The sequence below is a fragment of the Sceloporus occidentalis genome, unplaced genomic scaffold, assembly GCF_023333645.1.
Source record: "Sceloporus occidentalis isolate IW3139 unplaced genomic scaffold, rSceOcc1.0.p SCAF_17, whole genome shotgun sequence".
NCBI lineage: Eukaryota > Metazoa > Chordata > Lepidosauria > Squamata > Phrynosomatidae > Sceloporus > Sceloporus occidentalis.
This window is the reverse complement of record NW_028316997.1, coordinates 15905715-15924170: the sequence shown is the minus strand read 5'-3', so window position 1 is coordinate 15924170 and position 18456 is coordinate 15905715. Positions and strand designations below refer to the sequence as shown.

Sequence of the window (18456 nt, the reverse complement as noted above, 5' to 3'; positions counted from 1 at the left end):
AATAGTGAAGTAACAGCATAAAAACACAACTATTTATTTAGTAAAGAGACTCCAATGTCAGAATGGAATGGCTGCATTTGATTGCATTTACTGAGCTGCAATACCATTTGAATGCAACAGCTTACCAAATATTGTGCTCATGATCAGGAAAAGCTCATTTTACAAACCAGCTTTGTTTTGCCTTAAAAGTTTGAGTGTTTTGAATGTGTTTACCAGGTAGAACACACAAATAGGATTAAAAAATGTGAATCAAAACGAGACAAGAAAACAGACAGAACAAAAATAGTCTATTTTAGTCTATTATACTATATTTTAAACAGACATTACAAAGCCATTATAATACATTTTTAAAAGCTTTGAGATGTTGTATAGAGCAATAATAAGTCAGGAGTAGAACAATTCCAGAATCCCAGCAGCCACGCCTAAGATTCTCCTACATTCATTGTTCATATTAGTATTATTAGTATATTTTTTGGCCCCTGAGTATTTTTTTTTAATACAAGAGAAAACAGTTTTTGCTAAAATTGTGAATACTATGAAGAATTATTGCCAAAAATGCATCAGTCTCTGACTTTAAAGAGCAATGTTATCCTTAGCTCACCCTGTGGACTGCCTTGTTTAACCACAGACATATGACACACATTTACATCCCTTGTCAGAGCTCACAAAGGAAGACAATGTTTCCAAACTTCATGAAGATTCACCATGTCCAAATGTTCCATAGAAAACAGTGATGCTTGGGTACATATATTTCCACTGGGAGGAATAAATATTTCAGCATGGTTCACATTACACCCCATTATATATATTTATAAAAAGCAACAAGGAGGTACCAAGATGGCTGTACTGTATAAATGCTCCTGATTACTCACCACAATGGGACTGGAAAACCTGGGGCTTGACTACCTGATTGCACACGTTACACACCACTAAGTAGAAGTCGTCATGAGCAGGGTAATGCCCAAATAAGTGCATATCTGTGGAAATAATGAAAAAAAACAAAACAATTAGTACATTTTATATAAAGTGTTGCTGGTCATACAAAACTTGGTGGGATAAAAGTCAAAAGGTTTCCACAGTGCTTTGGACTCCATTGGACATTTAAAAATAAGCAACAAGGTTTCACAAATTTACACAGAATGCAGGAGCCACCAACACAGATTTAGACCACAGCTGATTTTGCCACATTATGTTCTTTCAAAACATACTAGAAATGATACATACACACCCAAGCATAATACATGCACATTCTCATTAGCACTCCATCCGAAGTCAAAAAGAGGCGAAGCTGCCACTGAAATCAGTGGGGAGTAGCAGGGAGCCAATCACAGGCCATGCTAACATCAGTGTTCAGAAAGCATACATGTGATTGGCTGCTGCTACTCCCACTAGTGCAAGAAGTATACATACAAATGTTTCCTTTTTTCACTAGAGGCAGTCTGATGAGGAGGACTTCCGTATACTTTTAACATGAGTATAATGGTTGGAGTTCTCCTTTAAAGCAGCCCTCATATGATCTTTACTGTATATTGTAGTGGAGTGCCCCCCTTTAAATTATTGCTTTCTCCCTCTTAGTAATGCATGGGGGGGGATTCAGTAGAATCCCTTCTATGCATTTCCCTCTTTCAGCAAAACACATCTGCATTTCTGTCACTGATTGGCTGCTTCAAGCAGCCAAATTTGGCACAAAAACAGGACCAAGTTAGGTACGGTGTACTGAAGCTTCTCCTAAACATAATCCCCCCCCCATTACATGTTACGGGTTCCCCTGTACACAACAGGGGAATACTATGGGAAGCCCTCTAATTGCCGTTCGCAGCCCTTGATAGCCCTGTGATAGAGCTGCAGCATACCAGCACGCACAATGACAGTTTGCGCATTGGGAGATATTATAGCAGGAGACCCGACTGAGGTCTCTACAGACCCCACGAGTCCCTGCCACATGAAGGGGATTCCCAGTGACTTCCGATCTGGCTTTTAAATCCCTATTGAACGCATCTGCACTCATAGCACTGTGGTCATCTGACAGCTCTTGGGCACAGATGATGAGGGAAGACCAGGCCGTCATTTGGCTAAATCTCCACTGCTACAGAAAGACCATGATGTAGGCGATACGTCTTTGCTCCTCAAGGACCGGTTCCTTTTGACATATCCCCTAAATCCACAGTCATTAAGGGGTTTAAAAATGTTAATACAACATTCATGAATTTAACACTAAACATTACTTAATATAGTATTAAAAAAACCCACTCCTACTACTGTGAAATGCCCAAAGCCTTTCCCGAAGTAAGGCATTATGTAAAATGTTATCGATCATTTTTACAATTGACATGTGGTCATAAGACACAACAGCAGGCAGTGATAGGTTATTCTTCTTTCTTTACAGTAAAGAATAAAAGGCAGAAATGCTTCACATGCAACAGAGCTTAATCACTCTTAACAAAGTGGAGTAGCACCTTTAAAGTTTTTTTCTTCTTCATGTAACAACATCTTTTGCATTACTCTAAGGAGACTCGTCATGCAATGTCAGTATGTGTTATGTCAAATTAAAGTGCTGCTAAAGCCAGGTTTAAGGACACTGGGGTTTATTCACTAAAGGGAGCGTTTCCAGGAGAGTTGAGCTTTTAGCTCCATCACGTCTCAACTCATTATAAAGGAAAAACACCATCAAGTTCTGACAACAAGAAAGGGCTGAGCTGGCCCTGTATAATGTATAATTCTACAGGTCAGAATATCTTGAAGAAATCTTGTTTCTTTACCTATGCATTATACCAGACCAAGACAAGTTCGTCATGCAGCAGAAGTTCACTGAAGTTGGATATTCATTATGTGTAGCGTAGACAAGGAGCTTAAACCAAAACTCCCCTGTCAACTCCCTTAATAAAAGGTTTTTTCTCCTTAAGACGACTGGTTTACCTAACCAAAATACCATAAATAATGAGGCATTTAATATTTGGTATTTTCACCTTTGTCCAAAACTCTGCAGATGTTCTGAATAAAAATCTTAAAAACCAGATACAATATATAATACACCCTTGAGCGTGTGATAAAATGTGGTTTTCACTTCATTGCTTCTATCCAGGCCCCTTCAGGCCGACGGCTTCAATTTGACATGCTTTCTAGAGCTCTGTCGACAATATGACTCGGGGGCAGAACAAAAAGGTAAACTAAATACTGAAATACACAGAAGGGTCTCTGCAAACTAATCTGCACATTTAAAGAGTCTCACTAGAGATAATGAACATGTTTAACCGTAAATCGGTTATAAAATGATTACACATCTTTAGTTCTCTTTTTCTCTCCTCGATGTTTTTCATTTAAAGTAGACGGTCTATCTTGGTAAGAGGGCAAACCGGTATGGATTGTATAGGTGGACCTGGTGTGGTTCCAATCCAACGATGTAGCGACAAGGTTTTTGGTTTCTAGAAAGGAACGAATGAGGCACACAGCATTCTTGGACGTGCATGTACCGAACATTATACATATGGTGGAATTGATATGTCTAGAACGGCAAAGCTATCTTTTTAGTTACTTTATTGCCAATAACTGTTCCAATTGCAAACTAAAGTTCAAGAAAGAGGCAACAACATTTAGCGCATTTACTCTCAGTTCAAATCCCAAAGTACTAAAGAAGCCTGGCACATTTGGTTAAAAAACACAAGGAGCTTCTTTATATCAGCTTAGTCCCAGTCAATAGCACAGGCCTTATTAATGCTGTAGGCAAGGGATGCACACTTCAGGCCTGAAGAGTCACAAGCAGGCCAACTGCAGATGCCTGCATTTCATTTACATATACTTAGCCTACTTATAATTCAAATTAAGGAAATCTGCATAGGTATGGTTCTTCTTGACAGATAGACATGCAAGGCTGAGGTAAGAAGATGCTAATTAATGGCACGGTCTAAAAGTGTGTTGTATAAACTATAGACATATCTTTTTTCTATAGAACCAAATCTCTTATTTTCTGGTGTATACAAATGCAACTGGGCATCTGCAGGCCATAAGTGCACACCCTACCCTTAGCAGCAAACATTACTTAGAATAGCTTTCAAGAATGAGAGAAAATATGTAATTTCCAATTCTGACACAGTCACATAGCAAGATTATTTAAATTAAGCTGACTTATCAATTAAGGTATAGAGTTGTACCATGTTAGCCATAGAAAGCAAAGTTGGTAAAGACAATGATACCTTTATTTAACTATCTAGGTCTCTTCTTCAGGCATATTATATAATATGTATATTATAGCATAATATGCCCGAAGAAGAGACCTAGATAGTCTCGAAAGCTTGCACTCCATTCTACGTCAGCCAATAAGGACAGCAAGTTAAAGGCACAGTCTAATATCTTATGCAGCCTCATTGACGAAGTATGCATATTAAAGTACTTTGTGGGTAGTTTGATATGTATTCTTCAATATATATATACATATATATATATATATATATATATAAATCCAAAAAACTGCAGTTCCTCCTTGGTCCAACACTTTGCGCTGCTGATGGGTGATCGTCATTGATGATTTTTTTTTACTTTTATTTTAGAACTAGTAGTTCCAACGATTGGACTACACAAAATATGCATAGCCTGTGACGTGAAATAACTGGATCTGTTGGTAAATAACCAAATTTAACAAGGAGTACATTAAGGCATTCCAACCCATAGCACTAGGAAGCCGCATTAAAAAAAAGATATCAGTTGCCTTAAAGCAAATCATTTGATGAATACATGCAACAAGCATTATGGATACAGGCAATACGGAGACTATATAGCATTGCTAACGCACCCAATAATCCTTATAAGCCTTGTGGGAAGGCTCAGAAGCAATGGAAAGTAGAGGGGTATATTTCCCCAAGCTAGGAGTTTGCGGAAGAGGTGGGAGTCTCAAATGCTTAATTATCACCGGCATTACGCAGGACTGAATCAGCTGCTCCTGGAGGAGAAGCTCACTGGGGTTGGCCTTTTAGTAACATCAAACATTTAAACCATCTATAAGCACCTTGGTTTGCAAACACTCTTATGGGATACGGGAGTATGCATAATGAACTCCTTAAATACTCACCAATTACAGACTTAAATATCTCCTCTTTAAAGGCTAACCTAGAGAAACATAATATATAGCAGCTAAAGATCACTATTTAGCAAGTCAATCCTTTAGTCAGGCAGTAATAACAGCACAGCGTATATATTTTATTTTTTGCAACTTTAACTCACTAAAAGGATTCTAGTGTTTATTCACTAAAGGGCGAGTTGTCTTCCAGCTTTATACATTATGAAGGTTCAACCCAATGAGCTTCTGCTGTAGTAAGAACTTGGTTGGCCCGTACAATGTATAGTTAAATCAGAGAGAGATTCTTGCAAAGTATTTTCACCAATCGAATTACGCATTATACAGGGCCAGCTTGGCCATACTTGCTGGCGAAACCTTCTAGTGTTTTTCCCTTTATAAAGGATTGAGGGTGTTAAAACCGCAATTCTCCTGCAAACCTTCCCTTTAGTGAGTAAAACTTCCGTTAATAATTACTGGATAAAACTATAAGTTTAAACAAGCAAGTATATAATTTTTTTGTATTAAAACATGTTTTTCCTTCAGCGTAATTCTGGATTTCACAGACAAGTCGTGGCCTTGCATCATATTGCGTTTACATCTTTTAGAACATCAAGGGAATAATAGGCTTGTTTTCCCTAAAGACATGGTCATACGTTGCACCCATGTGGTGCTATAGAAGAACAAAAAATGGGGATATATTTCAATGTATTATTTAGTGAATATATCCAAGGCAGCAGATGGTTCAGGGGCTCTTCCAGCATTGTACCGTAGCACAACTAAGAGAAGCCCTTAACACTGTAAATTGGGAAAATGTCCTCAAAAACAAGAGTACAGACACTCAATGGGAGATTTTTAAGGATATCTTAAATTCTCACTGTGAAAGGTACATACCGTATGGGAATAAAAGAGTCAGGAACAAGAGAAAACCAATGTGGATAAATAAAAATGTAAAGGGGGTAATAAATGGCAAAAAAAAGGCATTTAAGCTACTAAAACAGGAAGGCAGTGAAGAAGCACTAAAAAGCTATCGGGAAAAAAATAAAATATGTAAAAATCAGATAAAAGCAGCAAAAGTGGAGACAGAAAGACTCATTGCCAAAGAGAGTAAGACAAACCCCAAAATGTTCTTTAACTATATAAATAGTAAAAAGGTTAAAAATGAAAGCGTTGGCCCCTTAAAAAGTAATGAGGGAGAAGTTATAGACGGGGATCAGGAAAAAGCTAATCTATTAAATATATTTTTCTCTGCTGTATTCACAGAGGAAAATGAAATGCCAGGTAATATACAGCAGGATGAGATAACTGCCCCAGTACATGTCGCCTGTCTAACCCAGGAAGAAGTGCAGTGCCGCCTAAAAAAATCAAAATAGACAAATCACCAGGTCCAGATGGCATTCACCCCCGCGTTCTAAGGGAGTTAAGTAATGTAATAGACAGACCCCTATTTCTAATATTCAAGGACTCTATAGTGACAGGGTCTGTTCCCCAGGACTGGCGCATAGCAAATGTTGTGCCAATATTCAAAAAGGGGACAAAAAGTGACCCGGGGAATTATAGGCCTGTTAGTTTAACTTCTGTTGTGTGTAAACTGTTTGAGGGTTTCCTAAGAGATGCTATTTTGGAGTATCTCAATGAAAATAAGTGTATGACTCCATATCAGCATGGGTTTACAAGGGATCGGTCCTGTCAAACTAACCTGATCAGCTTTTATGAGGAGGTGAGCTCAAGACTGGATCGGGGTGAATCGCTGGATGTCGTATATCTTGATTTTTCCAAAGCATTTGATACGGTGCCACATAAAAGGCTGGTACATAAAATGAGAATGCTTGGGCTGGGGGAGAATGTGTGTATGTGGGTAAGTAACTGGCTCAGTGATAGGAAACAGAGGGTGGTTATTAATGGTACATACTCTGAGTGGGTTACTGTTGCTAGTGGGGTACCACAGGGGTCAGTTTTGGGTCCTATTCTTTTTAATATATTTATTAATGACCTTGTAGAGGGATTGTATAGTAAAGTATCAATCTTTGCAGACGATACTAAGCTCTGTAACGTGGTTAACACAATAGAGGACAGTGCACGATTACAAATGGATCTGCATAGGTTGGAGGCTTGGGCTGGGATGTGGCAGATGAGGTTCAACACAGATAAATGTAAGGTTATGCACATGGGGAAGAAAAATCCAGGCTGGGAATATGTATTAAATGGGAAAACACTGGGGACGACTGACATGGAAAAGGACTTAGGAGTTTTAGTTAACAGTAAATTTACCTGTAGCGACCAGTGTCAGGCAGCTGCTGCTAAGGCAAATAAAATCATGGGGTGCATCAAAAGGGGCATAGATTCCCACCACAAGGAAATAATTCTACCACTGTACAAATCACTAGTCAGACCACACATGGAATACTGTGTACAGTACTGGGCACCAGTGTACAAGAAAGATATAGTGGAGCTGGAGAGGGTTCAAAGACGGGCAACCAGAGTAATAAGGGGAATGGGAGGACTACAGTACCCAGAAAGATTATCAGAATTAGGGTTATTTAGTTTGGAAAAAAGACGGCTTAGGGGGGATTTAATAACTATGTATAAATATATAAGGGGACAGTACAGAGATCACTCCCAGGACCTATTTATACCCAGGACTGTATCTATAACAAGGGGACATCCTCTACGGTTGGAGGAAAGAAGGTTTCTACACCAGCACAGACGGGGGTTCTTTACAGTAAGAGCGGTGAGATTATGGAACTCTCTGCCAGAGGAAGTGGTTATGGCAAACTCAATAAAAGAGTTCAAAAGGAGCCTGGACGTGTTTCTTGAAAGCAATAATATTACAAGTTATGGATATTAGATTAATAGGGACAGAACGTTGATCCAGGGATTTATTCTGATTGCCATATTTGGAGTCGGGAAGGAATTTTCCCCCTGGTATGGGGCAATTGGCATCTGCTTCATAAGGGTTTTTTGCCTTCCTCTGGATCAACACAGTAGGGACACAATATGTATATAGGTTGAACTTGATGGACTTTGGTCTTTTTTCAACCTTATGAACTATGTTACTATGTTACTATAACCCTGAGAGACTGATCATTCCCAAGTACTAATCAGCCAACTCCCATCAGTCACAACCAGCCATGATTAACAGCAACTTTAATGCACAGTATAGTTTTTGAAGAACTGGCATAATCTCGGAACGTGATGGAAGAAGGAACATACAGATTGCCGGTCTAAGATACCTGCCGTGCAGAGTCAACTAGTTGCTAGGTCAGACGAATAGGTTCCTGCAGAACAACTACTTGGGTGTTTGCGCAAGTAAATCCGGAGATGTATCTTCTTCTTTGGACAACTGGTCTCAGACTATAATTATAAAAGCGATCATTGTTTTTGTAGATTAAAAAAAAAAAACATTCCACTGAAGTCAAATTATGAGCATAGTTTTCTAATGTTCTAAATATATATTAAAACACATGCATATACACATTTAAAAGCACAATAATGCTACTTTTGTGCTTGAAGATGCCACGGATGTATGAAAATTCAAAGTTGTTAAATATCATGCCTAGCCCTTTTAAGTATTAACTTGTACAAAATCTTCAATAATCAGTTTTGCATGTTTGAATAATCACTCAATTTTAATTTTCACTTGGGTACTTTGCATTCCATAGTGGTAAACAAAAATAATGGATTTCAATCCATCCTGATACCCAGACGGCTGACATACAAGGGTCAGAAAAGTGTCGCTTCCCTTAAAGTAATAAAGAAGTATGATAATTCTGAACTATAGAGCCGTGCGTTTGATATTTCCCCCTCAAACTCTAAATAAACAGAGCATTTACATTCGGCAGCGATGCTCTTTTATAAACATCTATTTTATTGATAAAACAGCTATGTCCATCAGCTTATATTACTTTCTAAACAATGAAGGATACCGCACTCTATCAGATCCATGTTCTCTAACCACGCACTTCAATCTTTCATTAAACTTGAAAAACCTTTTAGCGCTCACCCTGTAAAATGTAATGTTTAATTAGAATCCAAATAACAGATCATGCTACCGTATCAACAAGACCAGAAAACAATTAAACAATTACCAAAATAATTTAATAAATAAAAACAAAACACTAAAGTGTTTTTTAATTAATTAGATTTTTTATATGTATAAAGCTTTGTCAATTCCATTTATCTAGCATTGGGTGTTATATTTACTCACAAGTAAACTATGTTAAAATCTACAGAATCACATAAATACGGACCAGCAAATTTTGGTACTCAGCTGGGACTTAGGGTAAGGTGGCTGCTCTCGTCAAACACTGCAGACTTCTAATGATTCCACATTTTCATTTTGGCATATTTATCTAATGCAATAATTTTAGATCTTAAAATCTCTTGTACAATAATTATAAAGTACCGTATTTGCTCGATTATAAGACGAGGTTTTTTTCAGAGCAAATGCTCTGAAAAATACCCCTCGTCTTATAATCGAGGTCGTCTTCTAAATCAGACCTCAAAAAAATGTCCGTTGGGCCAGGCTGCTTACCGGTGCTTTGGTCGCGAGCAGCGTCTCTTCTTCTAGCAGCAGGAGAACAGGAAGCTAGCAGAGTGTCACATAATTCTGCCTCCCCCCTCCTTCCTCTGGGGGTGGGGCCAGAGAAGTTGCTCGCACAGCCGAGCCCCTGCAGAAGTCTTCGAGTGAGAGATCTGCAGTTCAGGTAAGGGGGTGGGGGAGGGTTTTTGTGATTAATGTGTGAAGTATGTGTGATTAATGGAATGAATGAGTAAATGTTTGTGAATGAGTGTGTGTATGATAGCATGGATGTGTAAGGGGGTGGTGGTGGTAGCATGGCATAGGGAGGCTGTACTCACACTCCTATCATCCCCAGGTTCCAGCATGTACTGGCTGCCTTGGCTTGATAGGAGTGTGATTGCTGTTAGCAGTTATATATATATATATATATATATATATATATATACCTCCAGAAATGCATTTTAACCCACCACTCTGGCATATAGGGGGTTAAAAGGCATATCATGGGGCAGAGTGGCATATAGGAGGGTATAAGACATTTCTGGAGGCAGAGTGGCATATAGAGGGTTAAAAGGCACATCATGGGGCAGAGTGGCAAATAGGGGGTATAAGGCATTTCTGGGGGCAGATGTGCATAACTGGGGGGGCAGGTTGGCAAATAAAAGGAAATAAAAAAATATATATTTTTCTCAATCATAGCTTTTATTAAATATGAAAAAATTGTTTACATGAATTTTTACTAGTAAAACTTTTTTTCCTATAGGGAAGTCTTATGTTCAGGCTTTTTGTTTTTTTACTAAATTAATATTTAGATTTTGGGGGGTCGTCTTATTATCAGGGTCGTCTTATAATCGAGCAAATACGGTATTTGATTTAAAAATGAAATAAATCAATTTCACGCATCTATACACATATAAGAAGAAGAACGCTTGGTGAAATGAGACCTAAGAGACAACAGCCCCACCAATAGTACCCTCGGCTTTTATTGACTATTTTGCTTTAATACTTGATGGGTAAAGGGAGTTTCTTGTAAAATTAGATAAAAAGAAAAATCTAAACCTCCAGTAATGTGGCATGTTTAGGACTCCCCATGAGTTTAGACTGTGAAAATTAACTTTTCATTAACATTTTTCATTTCCTTTTTACCAAAAGGCAGAAGTCTACCAAACTGACGGCCAGACTAGCTAAATACCTGAGTGCGCAACAGAAATCGTCAAACTGCAAATCGGTCTGCTCTTTCTATACATCGCTACTCCTACATGGTGGCTGCAGCTTCATTGATTTAATTAGGATCACTCAGTTCCTGGAGTAAGCAACCCGGACTTCTATGACTTCCATGATGCTCATTAGCGCTACTGACATGTCTTAAGCATTCATTTTAGCTTTAATTCATCCTAGATGTCTGTTAGTCTTAAACCGTTCAGCCAGCACCGCAGCGAATTAACCAAAGGCATTTTCTTGTACGAAATAATCCAAAACTAAAGGTCCTTTCTAATCAATCGCCACACTTAGCTAAGAGGACATTCTTTAAGTCTTCCGATTTCGATATACCATTACTGGCTACTAGAGAGGGCCAGCTAACATAATACCAGTTTACCAAACGTTCACGTAGATAAGTGCAGGAAACTTTAAACAAAGCAAGGATGGGCATTTGCCAGATGGGAAAGAGAAAAGACTTAAAATATAAAAATGGGCTGAAATGCTGTTAAAAATTTATAGGGAGCATAAATAATTTACTTTTTGCCACAAGTGGTACTTTGCCTTAACTGATATTTATTGATAAGGAAAGCAATAATGGAAATGTAATTATAGAAACACACTTTATGTATATACAGTGGGAATAGATATCTTCCTGTCCTCACAAATGTAATGGTAACTCATCCACATTAAGTTAATTCTCCTATTTTGTTCAGTTGCTACAAATATATAATGCTTTATGTTTAAACCAAATTTCTCCCAAACAAACATCCAAAGCCTATTTTAATAATTGAATAAAGTTATGCTAAAAGCTGTAATGATGCCATGGGTACCCTCAAGAAGGCTTATTTCTACACCAACTGATCCCTTTCTCAGTAGCAAACCCGCAATGGATAAACATATATCCCGAAGCAGGCATTTTTCATTGGAGCGCTGGAGTAACGGGGGGGGGGGGGGGGGGGTGGAAAACTATGCCTAATACTTAAACTGGCTGTAGGAATCGCCTTTTTTTTTTTTTGCTCTAAAGTTGATGTCAATAATGAATTGTCACTTTAGTGAGATTTGTAAACATGTTTCCCATTTCTTTAATATTAATCCAATTTTCCTAATTAGCAGTTAAGAGATAAATCATGCATCAGTATTCATCTACAAAACAAAGCTTGACAAACCACAGACGAGCTTCGGCTATTAACTGTTGCCAAACCGGTGGACACATCGCCCTCTTAGGTGATCAGTCTCCTGGCATCCCTGTACTCAATGGGTTGGTCCCAACCAGTCCATTAAAGGCAGGTTGTTCCGGGATATGTTGTCATATCCGGCCGATCTGTATCTTAAAGGACGCACAGCACCTTTTGAAGCCGTGCAGACGTCGACGAGGAGAAGAAGCTTGGCTGCTGCTCCCTCCAAATGGAGGTGCAGCTAGTCTTATATATTGTGGTGAAAAATGTAAAGGCTGCTTGAAACATTAAAACAAAATCAACAAAACATTTCCAAAACAATAAAAAAACAAACAGCTTTTGGTTGCTGACTAGCTCATTACAATATACTTGTTATTAAGAAGTATTTTTGTCAGCTACTCAATGAAGCCTACAATTATAATACTGGTATATGTTCCTTTTAGCCTGAAGTTTGGTCAATGCCTGCACATCTGACATTTTCCAAGTAAGTTGCCATGCTTAAAAACTTCACAAATAAAAACAGCATACAACCTAGAGGCTACAGCACTCAAATCTGAGGGAGATTACTAAGGGAATGCCAGCTCTTGATCTATACATTTTCGATGGGGAACTCCAGCGATCGAGAACAATGTCTAAAGACATTAAATATTTCAGTGATACATTTTCACTTACCTAAAAGATTCACATTGTCATGACACTCTTGGATTTACAAAGCTTTTCCATGAGAACTTGGAAGACTGCTGGAGATCGGATCAGAAACTGGATCGGTCACACGCAACATTACATGTAATGTGGATGCTGTGAATGACATCCAGTGTCCATAAGCAAGCCTCACATTGTCAAAGAGAAGCAGCAATATGCTGCTTCACGTAGAGGAGGACTTGGTGTCAGCCGTGCACAGTAATCAGTCTAAAGTCCGGGTGGAAAATGCAACACCGGAGAGCTGTGATGGCAGGATTTACAGCAGCCTGTGTACACTGAGGGCTAGTTTGATCAGGAGCAGGAGGCAAAGATCGGAAATCAGATTGACCAAATTCACCTCTGCTAGGGGTATGTAAATATAAATTAAAAAATAACTAAATGAACCACTACAGCCCCTCATACGTTTAAGATGGGATTAAAATCTACTTGTTAAAAGTGCTAATAAAATCTAAGCAAAAAATGGTTGCATGTATTAGAAGCCCACCTTACATGTATACAATGGGGTAGTAGAGCCATCGTAATACACATTGTTTAGGTTCTGTATGATTGTGCTCCCCGTGAGGTTATTCCTTCACTTTTAAATTGCTGATTAGGTAAGACAGTAAGGGTAATGGAAATAAGGGAAATAACTTCAGCAGAGAAAATTGATTAAATATCCTAGTTTTAACACATTTTGCTATAGATCTCTGCTTCTCGGCATATGTTACTTTCATAATAAATATCTTCAAAAACAACAGTATGGTTTGAAAAGCAATTTGTTCCAAGCTATAGGCCATAGCCACATATATTCACATGTGGAAAGTTAGATACTATTAGCCTGATGTAGCCTTTACATTAGCACAGATAAACCCAAAAAGCACAAGTAACTTTTTTAACTTAAATAAAATTCTTCAAATGTAATGTAGGTGACATAACCTTCAAAGGGACATCACGCCATTTTTTGGCATGTTAACGATGTTATTTTAACACATTACTTTGTTTTAATGAAGAATCATCTCCACGATATTAAACATGTTATTAAATCTATGAAATTTACATTTACATGGTAACTTTCAGAAAAAGAGTGGCTTGAAAGTACAATTTAGACTCCAGTATTAATGACACCATAATAGGTGGTAGAAGTACTGCTACAACAGCCATTAGTCCAAAGGGGTTTATTCAATAAAGAAAAAGTTGGTAGGAGAGTTGTGGTTCCAACTCCTTGACTTCACCATACATTATGAAGGTCAATCTTCAATAAGCTTTTGCTGCAGGAACAGTTTCCCTGACCCTGTCCAATGCATGGTTAATTATGAAGGCTGGCTCAGCCCTTCTTACTGCATAAACCTACCAGTGTTGGGCCTCATAATGAATTGTGAAATGAGGGAGTTGAACATCCTTTTAGTGAATAGACCCAAAAGTCTCAGACAAGATTGTAAAACCCCTGGTTATAATCCTACAATAAACTTTTACTTTTTTTGCACTATATTGATAAGCCCTACTCAACACATTCCCATGAAGTTTCACTTGACACTAAAGCAGGAATTCCAGATGAGTTTGCCTATTAAAATTCTAACGTTTCCTACAACAACAAAAAAAGATTCAAGTAACCAAAAAAGGTAATTTCATTCAACTATAAAGATAATTTTCCTACTTTTGCAACAGGGGTTGTATGTGTATTAGTGGTTGAAGCCACAGCCAATTCTGAGGAAGATGTGATCCTACTAAATCTGCAGATAGGAAACGACAACACATCCGGTAAATACCCTGCGGAGAAAAGAAGCTTGCTTCTCCTATCCTAGATATGGAACCAGGAAGCAAAATCACTTCCTATAGTCCCTAGTGTGCGAAGTACAAACTTGGTCTCAATTTGATGATCTGACTAAACCTTTACTGGTATTATCAGTGATTTAAAATGCAAGCTAAATTCAAAATAGATATGATGGATTCTATCCTGCGACTGCTAGCAAAAAAAAAAGTTTCTACCAACTGATTCAATGGGGTTTACAGACTACATGTAAAACATCAATGGATACATTTTCACACATACATTTTAAAATATACTACAAACAAAAATACATGACTTAGGAAATGTAAATAACAATAAAAAGCTAAAATAAGCACAATATTATTAGCCACAAAAGAAAAAAAAACTATTAATACAGACAAGAAAATAAACATTAGCAAACTTAAAATGTACTCATACAGCTGGCTGTAATGAGCTTCAGCTGTGGCAACAGCATGTAATAACATCATAGAAACACAGAATTTGACAGCAGATAAAAAAAACCATTCGGCCCATCTAGTCTGTCTATTTTTCCTGATTTAAGTCCTGAATCAGTTCTTGGTCTCGTCTTAGATTCAGGATAGCTATAAGCCTATCTCACACATGATTAAATTCCCTCACTGTATTACCCTTTACTACGTCTGCTGTTCTATTTATCTACCACCCTCTCGGTGAGGTAAAGCCTTCAATTATTAGTTTTCTTTCGATGATACTAGGTGTACGGTGGTTTAACACACACACTGGGCTGAAGTTATAAGATCCGCTTGCATAGGCCAGTTATGTGTGTCTATTTTAGACGGGTCATTGAATTAAGCAATTGATTTGGGGAAAGCATAAAAATATGTAAAATATAAAATAATGATTGCAAAGTCTGTAAAGTAGATTTGCATCCAATGCTCGGCGGTAAAGGTTAAGACAGTTTTGAAATACTTACACGTTATATCAGTTTCAGTTGATCCAAAACAATCAATTCTCAAATAAATATGTAAGGCACAAATATTTTATTTAATGGGTATTTATAGATCCAAGGTAGGTGACTCAATAGCAGCTGGGTACGACTAGGGGTCTATTATACGACTGCATTAGCGCGTCACTCTAAAAGGCCGCGTTTCCAATTATTAGAGTTTAAGGTGTTCCTGACATGTTTACACCAGGCGATCCCAGTAAGCGGGATTGACAGTAAAACCCCTGCTCCCACTGCCTTTACATATGAAAAATAATTTTAGAGAAATAGCTTTCGCTCGTCAGTATGGGAACCAGCGAAAGGGAGTATATATCAGGCCATCAAATAAATAGCTTACAAATAAAAGTGAATCCATGACTCACAGTGTATTTTCTGCCATCTGACTGGGAATAAATGTTAGCTCTTACTTAGCTTTAGTGCTCATTTGGAAAGCTGGTCTTGGCTATTGACAGTGTTGTGATGGCCAGTTACCAATCATTGTGAATATGGCATTTGGCGAGTCTCGGTACGACATGATGGTGAGTGACCATTTCAATATATAGACAAGGTATCAGATCGGATTATGCACCCCGATACTATGTTGGGGCCAGACTGGTGATCACAAGGTGGCCCTGGTACCTTGAGGCCAGTGGTCGTCTGGTGATGTAAGTGCTGCCGACGGCTGGATATGCACATCGGCATGCAATGGTTTTATGCTCACACAAAAACGTTTTAAAACGGCTGGGCTTATCCAGCTGCTGGTCATACGCTGCAGCACCCGTTGCGTTGCAGGTCACCGGGTGAGCATGGGGCTCCAATGCAAAGCGGCTCACAGGGCATTTGCCAGGTGTGCTAAATGGGCAGTCTGGGCCTGCTTAAAAACAATCTTCAACTTGCATCTGTAAGAGGTATACCCCAGCCACAATATGCCCTTGCATGTGATAGCCGAATGTTACATTATATTTAAGACATTTTGTTTCCAAACACACATTCAGGCACTCATCCAAGCGTTTTTTCCTGCACCCTGGCTCCTTTGTTTGGCTGAATGCATGCTTTGCTCAGTACTCACCTCTAGCACTGTGAGCTTTCCAGGGGTTCTCTCCAACACCACGCACACTCAGAAAGTGCTCTCACCAATTTCAATGAGAGGGCTTTCTTGCCAGTGCTACTAGCAACCACAAACGGCGCGAAGCACGGAGCGCTGGGGGGGGGGGTACTTTACGCAGCTCCCGAGCTTCATTGTTTTTTTCTACGCAGATAAAGAATGCACATTAAAGTACTTTCTAAGTATTTTAATAAGCATTTATTGTTGGAGCAGCAGACTGTCCCTTTAACTTTTATCGACACAGTTACTGACCATGATTTATTTATGCTGGTTACATGGCATTTTGCATGTAATGTTCAATAAAGAATATTATTGATTTTTTTTTTTTTTTTACACAACGCTACCCTTCCTATGTTTAGTCGGACAGACATCCATAATCCGTTCAGAGATTATTATTGTGAACGTACAATGAATTTTACGGGCGATCACTAAAAAAGAAAACAGTAACATATAGATTACCTCCGGATTCTGATGTTGTGCTATACTGGACATTTTTTATGATATTATTTCCATTTGGCGTAAATTAGCCAAAGGCAATAAAGTGTTGTAAATAAGCATTTCCTTGTTTTCATTGTATCTAGGATCAGTATATTTCAAAAATGATAATAATTGATGGATATCAAAACCACCCATTAGCATCATGAATGTTGTGCATCAGTTCCCCTTACACAAGACGCCCTTGTCACAAGAACATTACACTTAAACAATGACACGCCGTCACTTACCTTCTCGATTAAGCCTCATAACCTCCCTGCTTTTTGCGCCCTCTTTTCCAGTCTCTTCTAAATCTACGTCTGGGGAAGAAAGCAAACCCAAAGTCAGGATGTGCATTTCAGTGAACGTAAACAGCAGAGTACATGCGATGTCCGACGCAAGTGTCGTATAAGGAAGGCAAAGTGCCCGGGCGCGATAAGAAAGGGATAGGTGACAGGCTTCACACACAGTTTATTTCATATACAATGGATTTATGAAAATACACAGGCGTGCATCAGGGAGTCCCAGTGGATAAAACAGCACAGACAGCACTAAAGGATGGGCCTCTCTCATAGACACACACTAAATCCACACACTCTCTCTCAGTCTGGATGTGCTGTCTCTCCCTCTTCCTGGAGGTCTTCCCTTGTATGTGGTGACTGCCTTCAGGTCTATTTCTACATTGGGTAGCACAGGGGACACTCTCTCACTTTTATTTTACATAGATCAATCTAGATGGCTGGGGCAAAGCAGGGTGTGCGGGCTCAATGCTCGCTTTTAGGGCATACGGGCAGGCGGGCAGGGCAGTGTTCTTACTGTCGGAGCAGTGTATTTTGGCGGCGTCGATCCAGGAGGACCACGGCTTGCCCAGGAACGCCTCCGGACTGGGCACTTTGCGATCCAGTGTCGCCATTGCTCTTCCTTCTTGTTGCTTTTCCTTTCCTTCGGAAGCGGAGCGACACGGGATTCGAGGCTCGGTGACGTCATCTTCGGAACGTTCCGACATCGAGCTGAGCGAAGGGGTGGGGGAAGCCGAGCGGCAGCCTGTGATCCTCCTTGCTCATGCTTTGGCCGCCTGTGGGGAGGCTATGACGCCGGGCGACCAGAGGGGGCGCGACTTCTCATTCATAGTAAAGTGGGCCGATCTGATGAAGGTTGACTACGCTGAGACATAACAAACTCTATAATCGTAGGTGGCGCCACCATTTAAGCGGATGAAGCGGTTACGGAGGTTCGCCGTCAAGGAAGTGTTGTCACTGTTACCCTCTTTAATTGAAATGCTCCTTTCGATCAAAGGACTGCATTACGTTCAATGTACACCGTTTATTCGCTCCTAAGAACCATACCTTTATGCTACATTTTAGCTGTGACGTTAAGTTTAATGACAGAGGTGGTAATAAGTCCTGCCAGTGGCCTGGAAATAATAAAGCCAGTACACATCTGGTGGAGAAAATGCTCCCTAGATACTATACCCCTGGCCGAAACACATTTACTGCAAAGGCAAAACCTTTAAAAAAAATACA

The 18456-nt window shown here is 39.2% G+C and overlaps 1 protein-coding gene across 2 annotated transcripts in view; it reads right to left on the bottom strand.

Moving 5' to 3' along the window:
• Positions 1-17861, bottom strand: part of LOC149302895 (ataxin-7-like protein 1) — a 51610-nt gene extending 33749 nt beyond the window's left edge. For both annotated transcript variants that reach the window (XM_089482123.1, XM_089482124.1), the window contains exons 1-3: positions 17750-17861; positions 17185-17253; positions 873-977 (exon numbers count right to left, since the gene is read on the bottom strand). In XM_089482123.1, the coding sequence (XP_089338249.1) occupies positions 873-977; positions 17185-17253; positions 17750-17846 (271 nt within the window). In that variant the 5' untranslated portion in view covers positions 17847-17861. The remainder of the gene's footprint in view (positions 1-872; positions 978-17184; positions 17254-17749) is intronic.
• Positions 17862-18456: the final 595 nt, after the last annotated feature.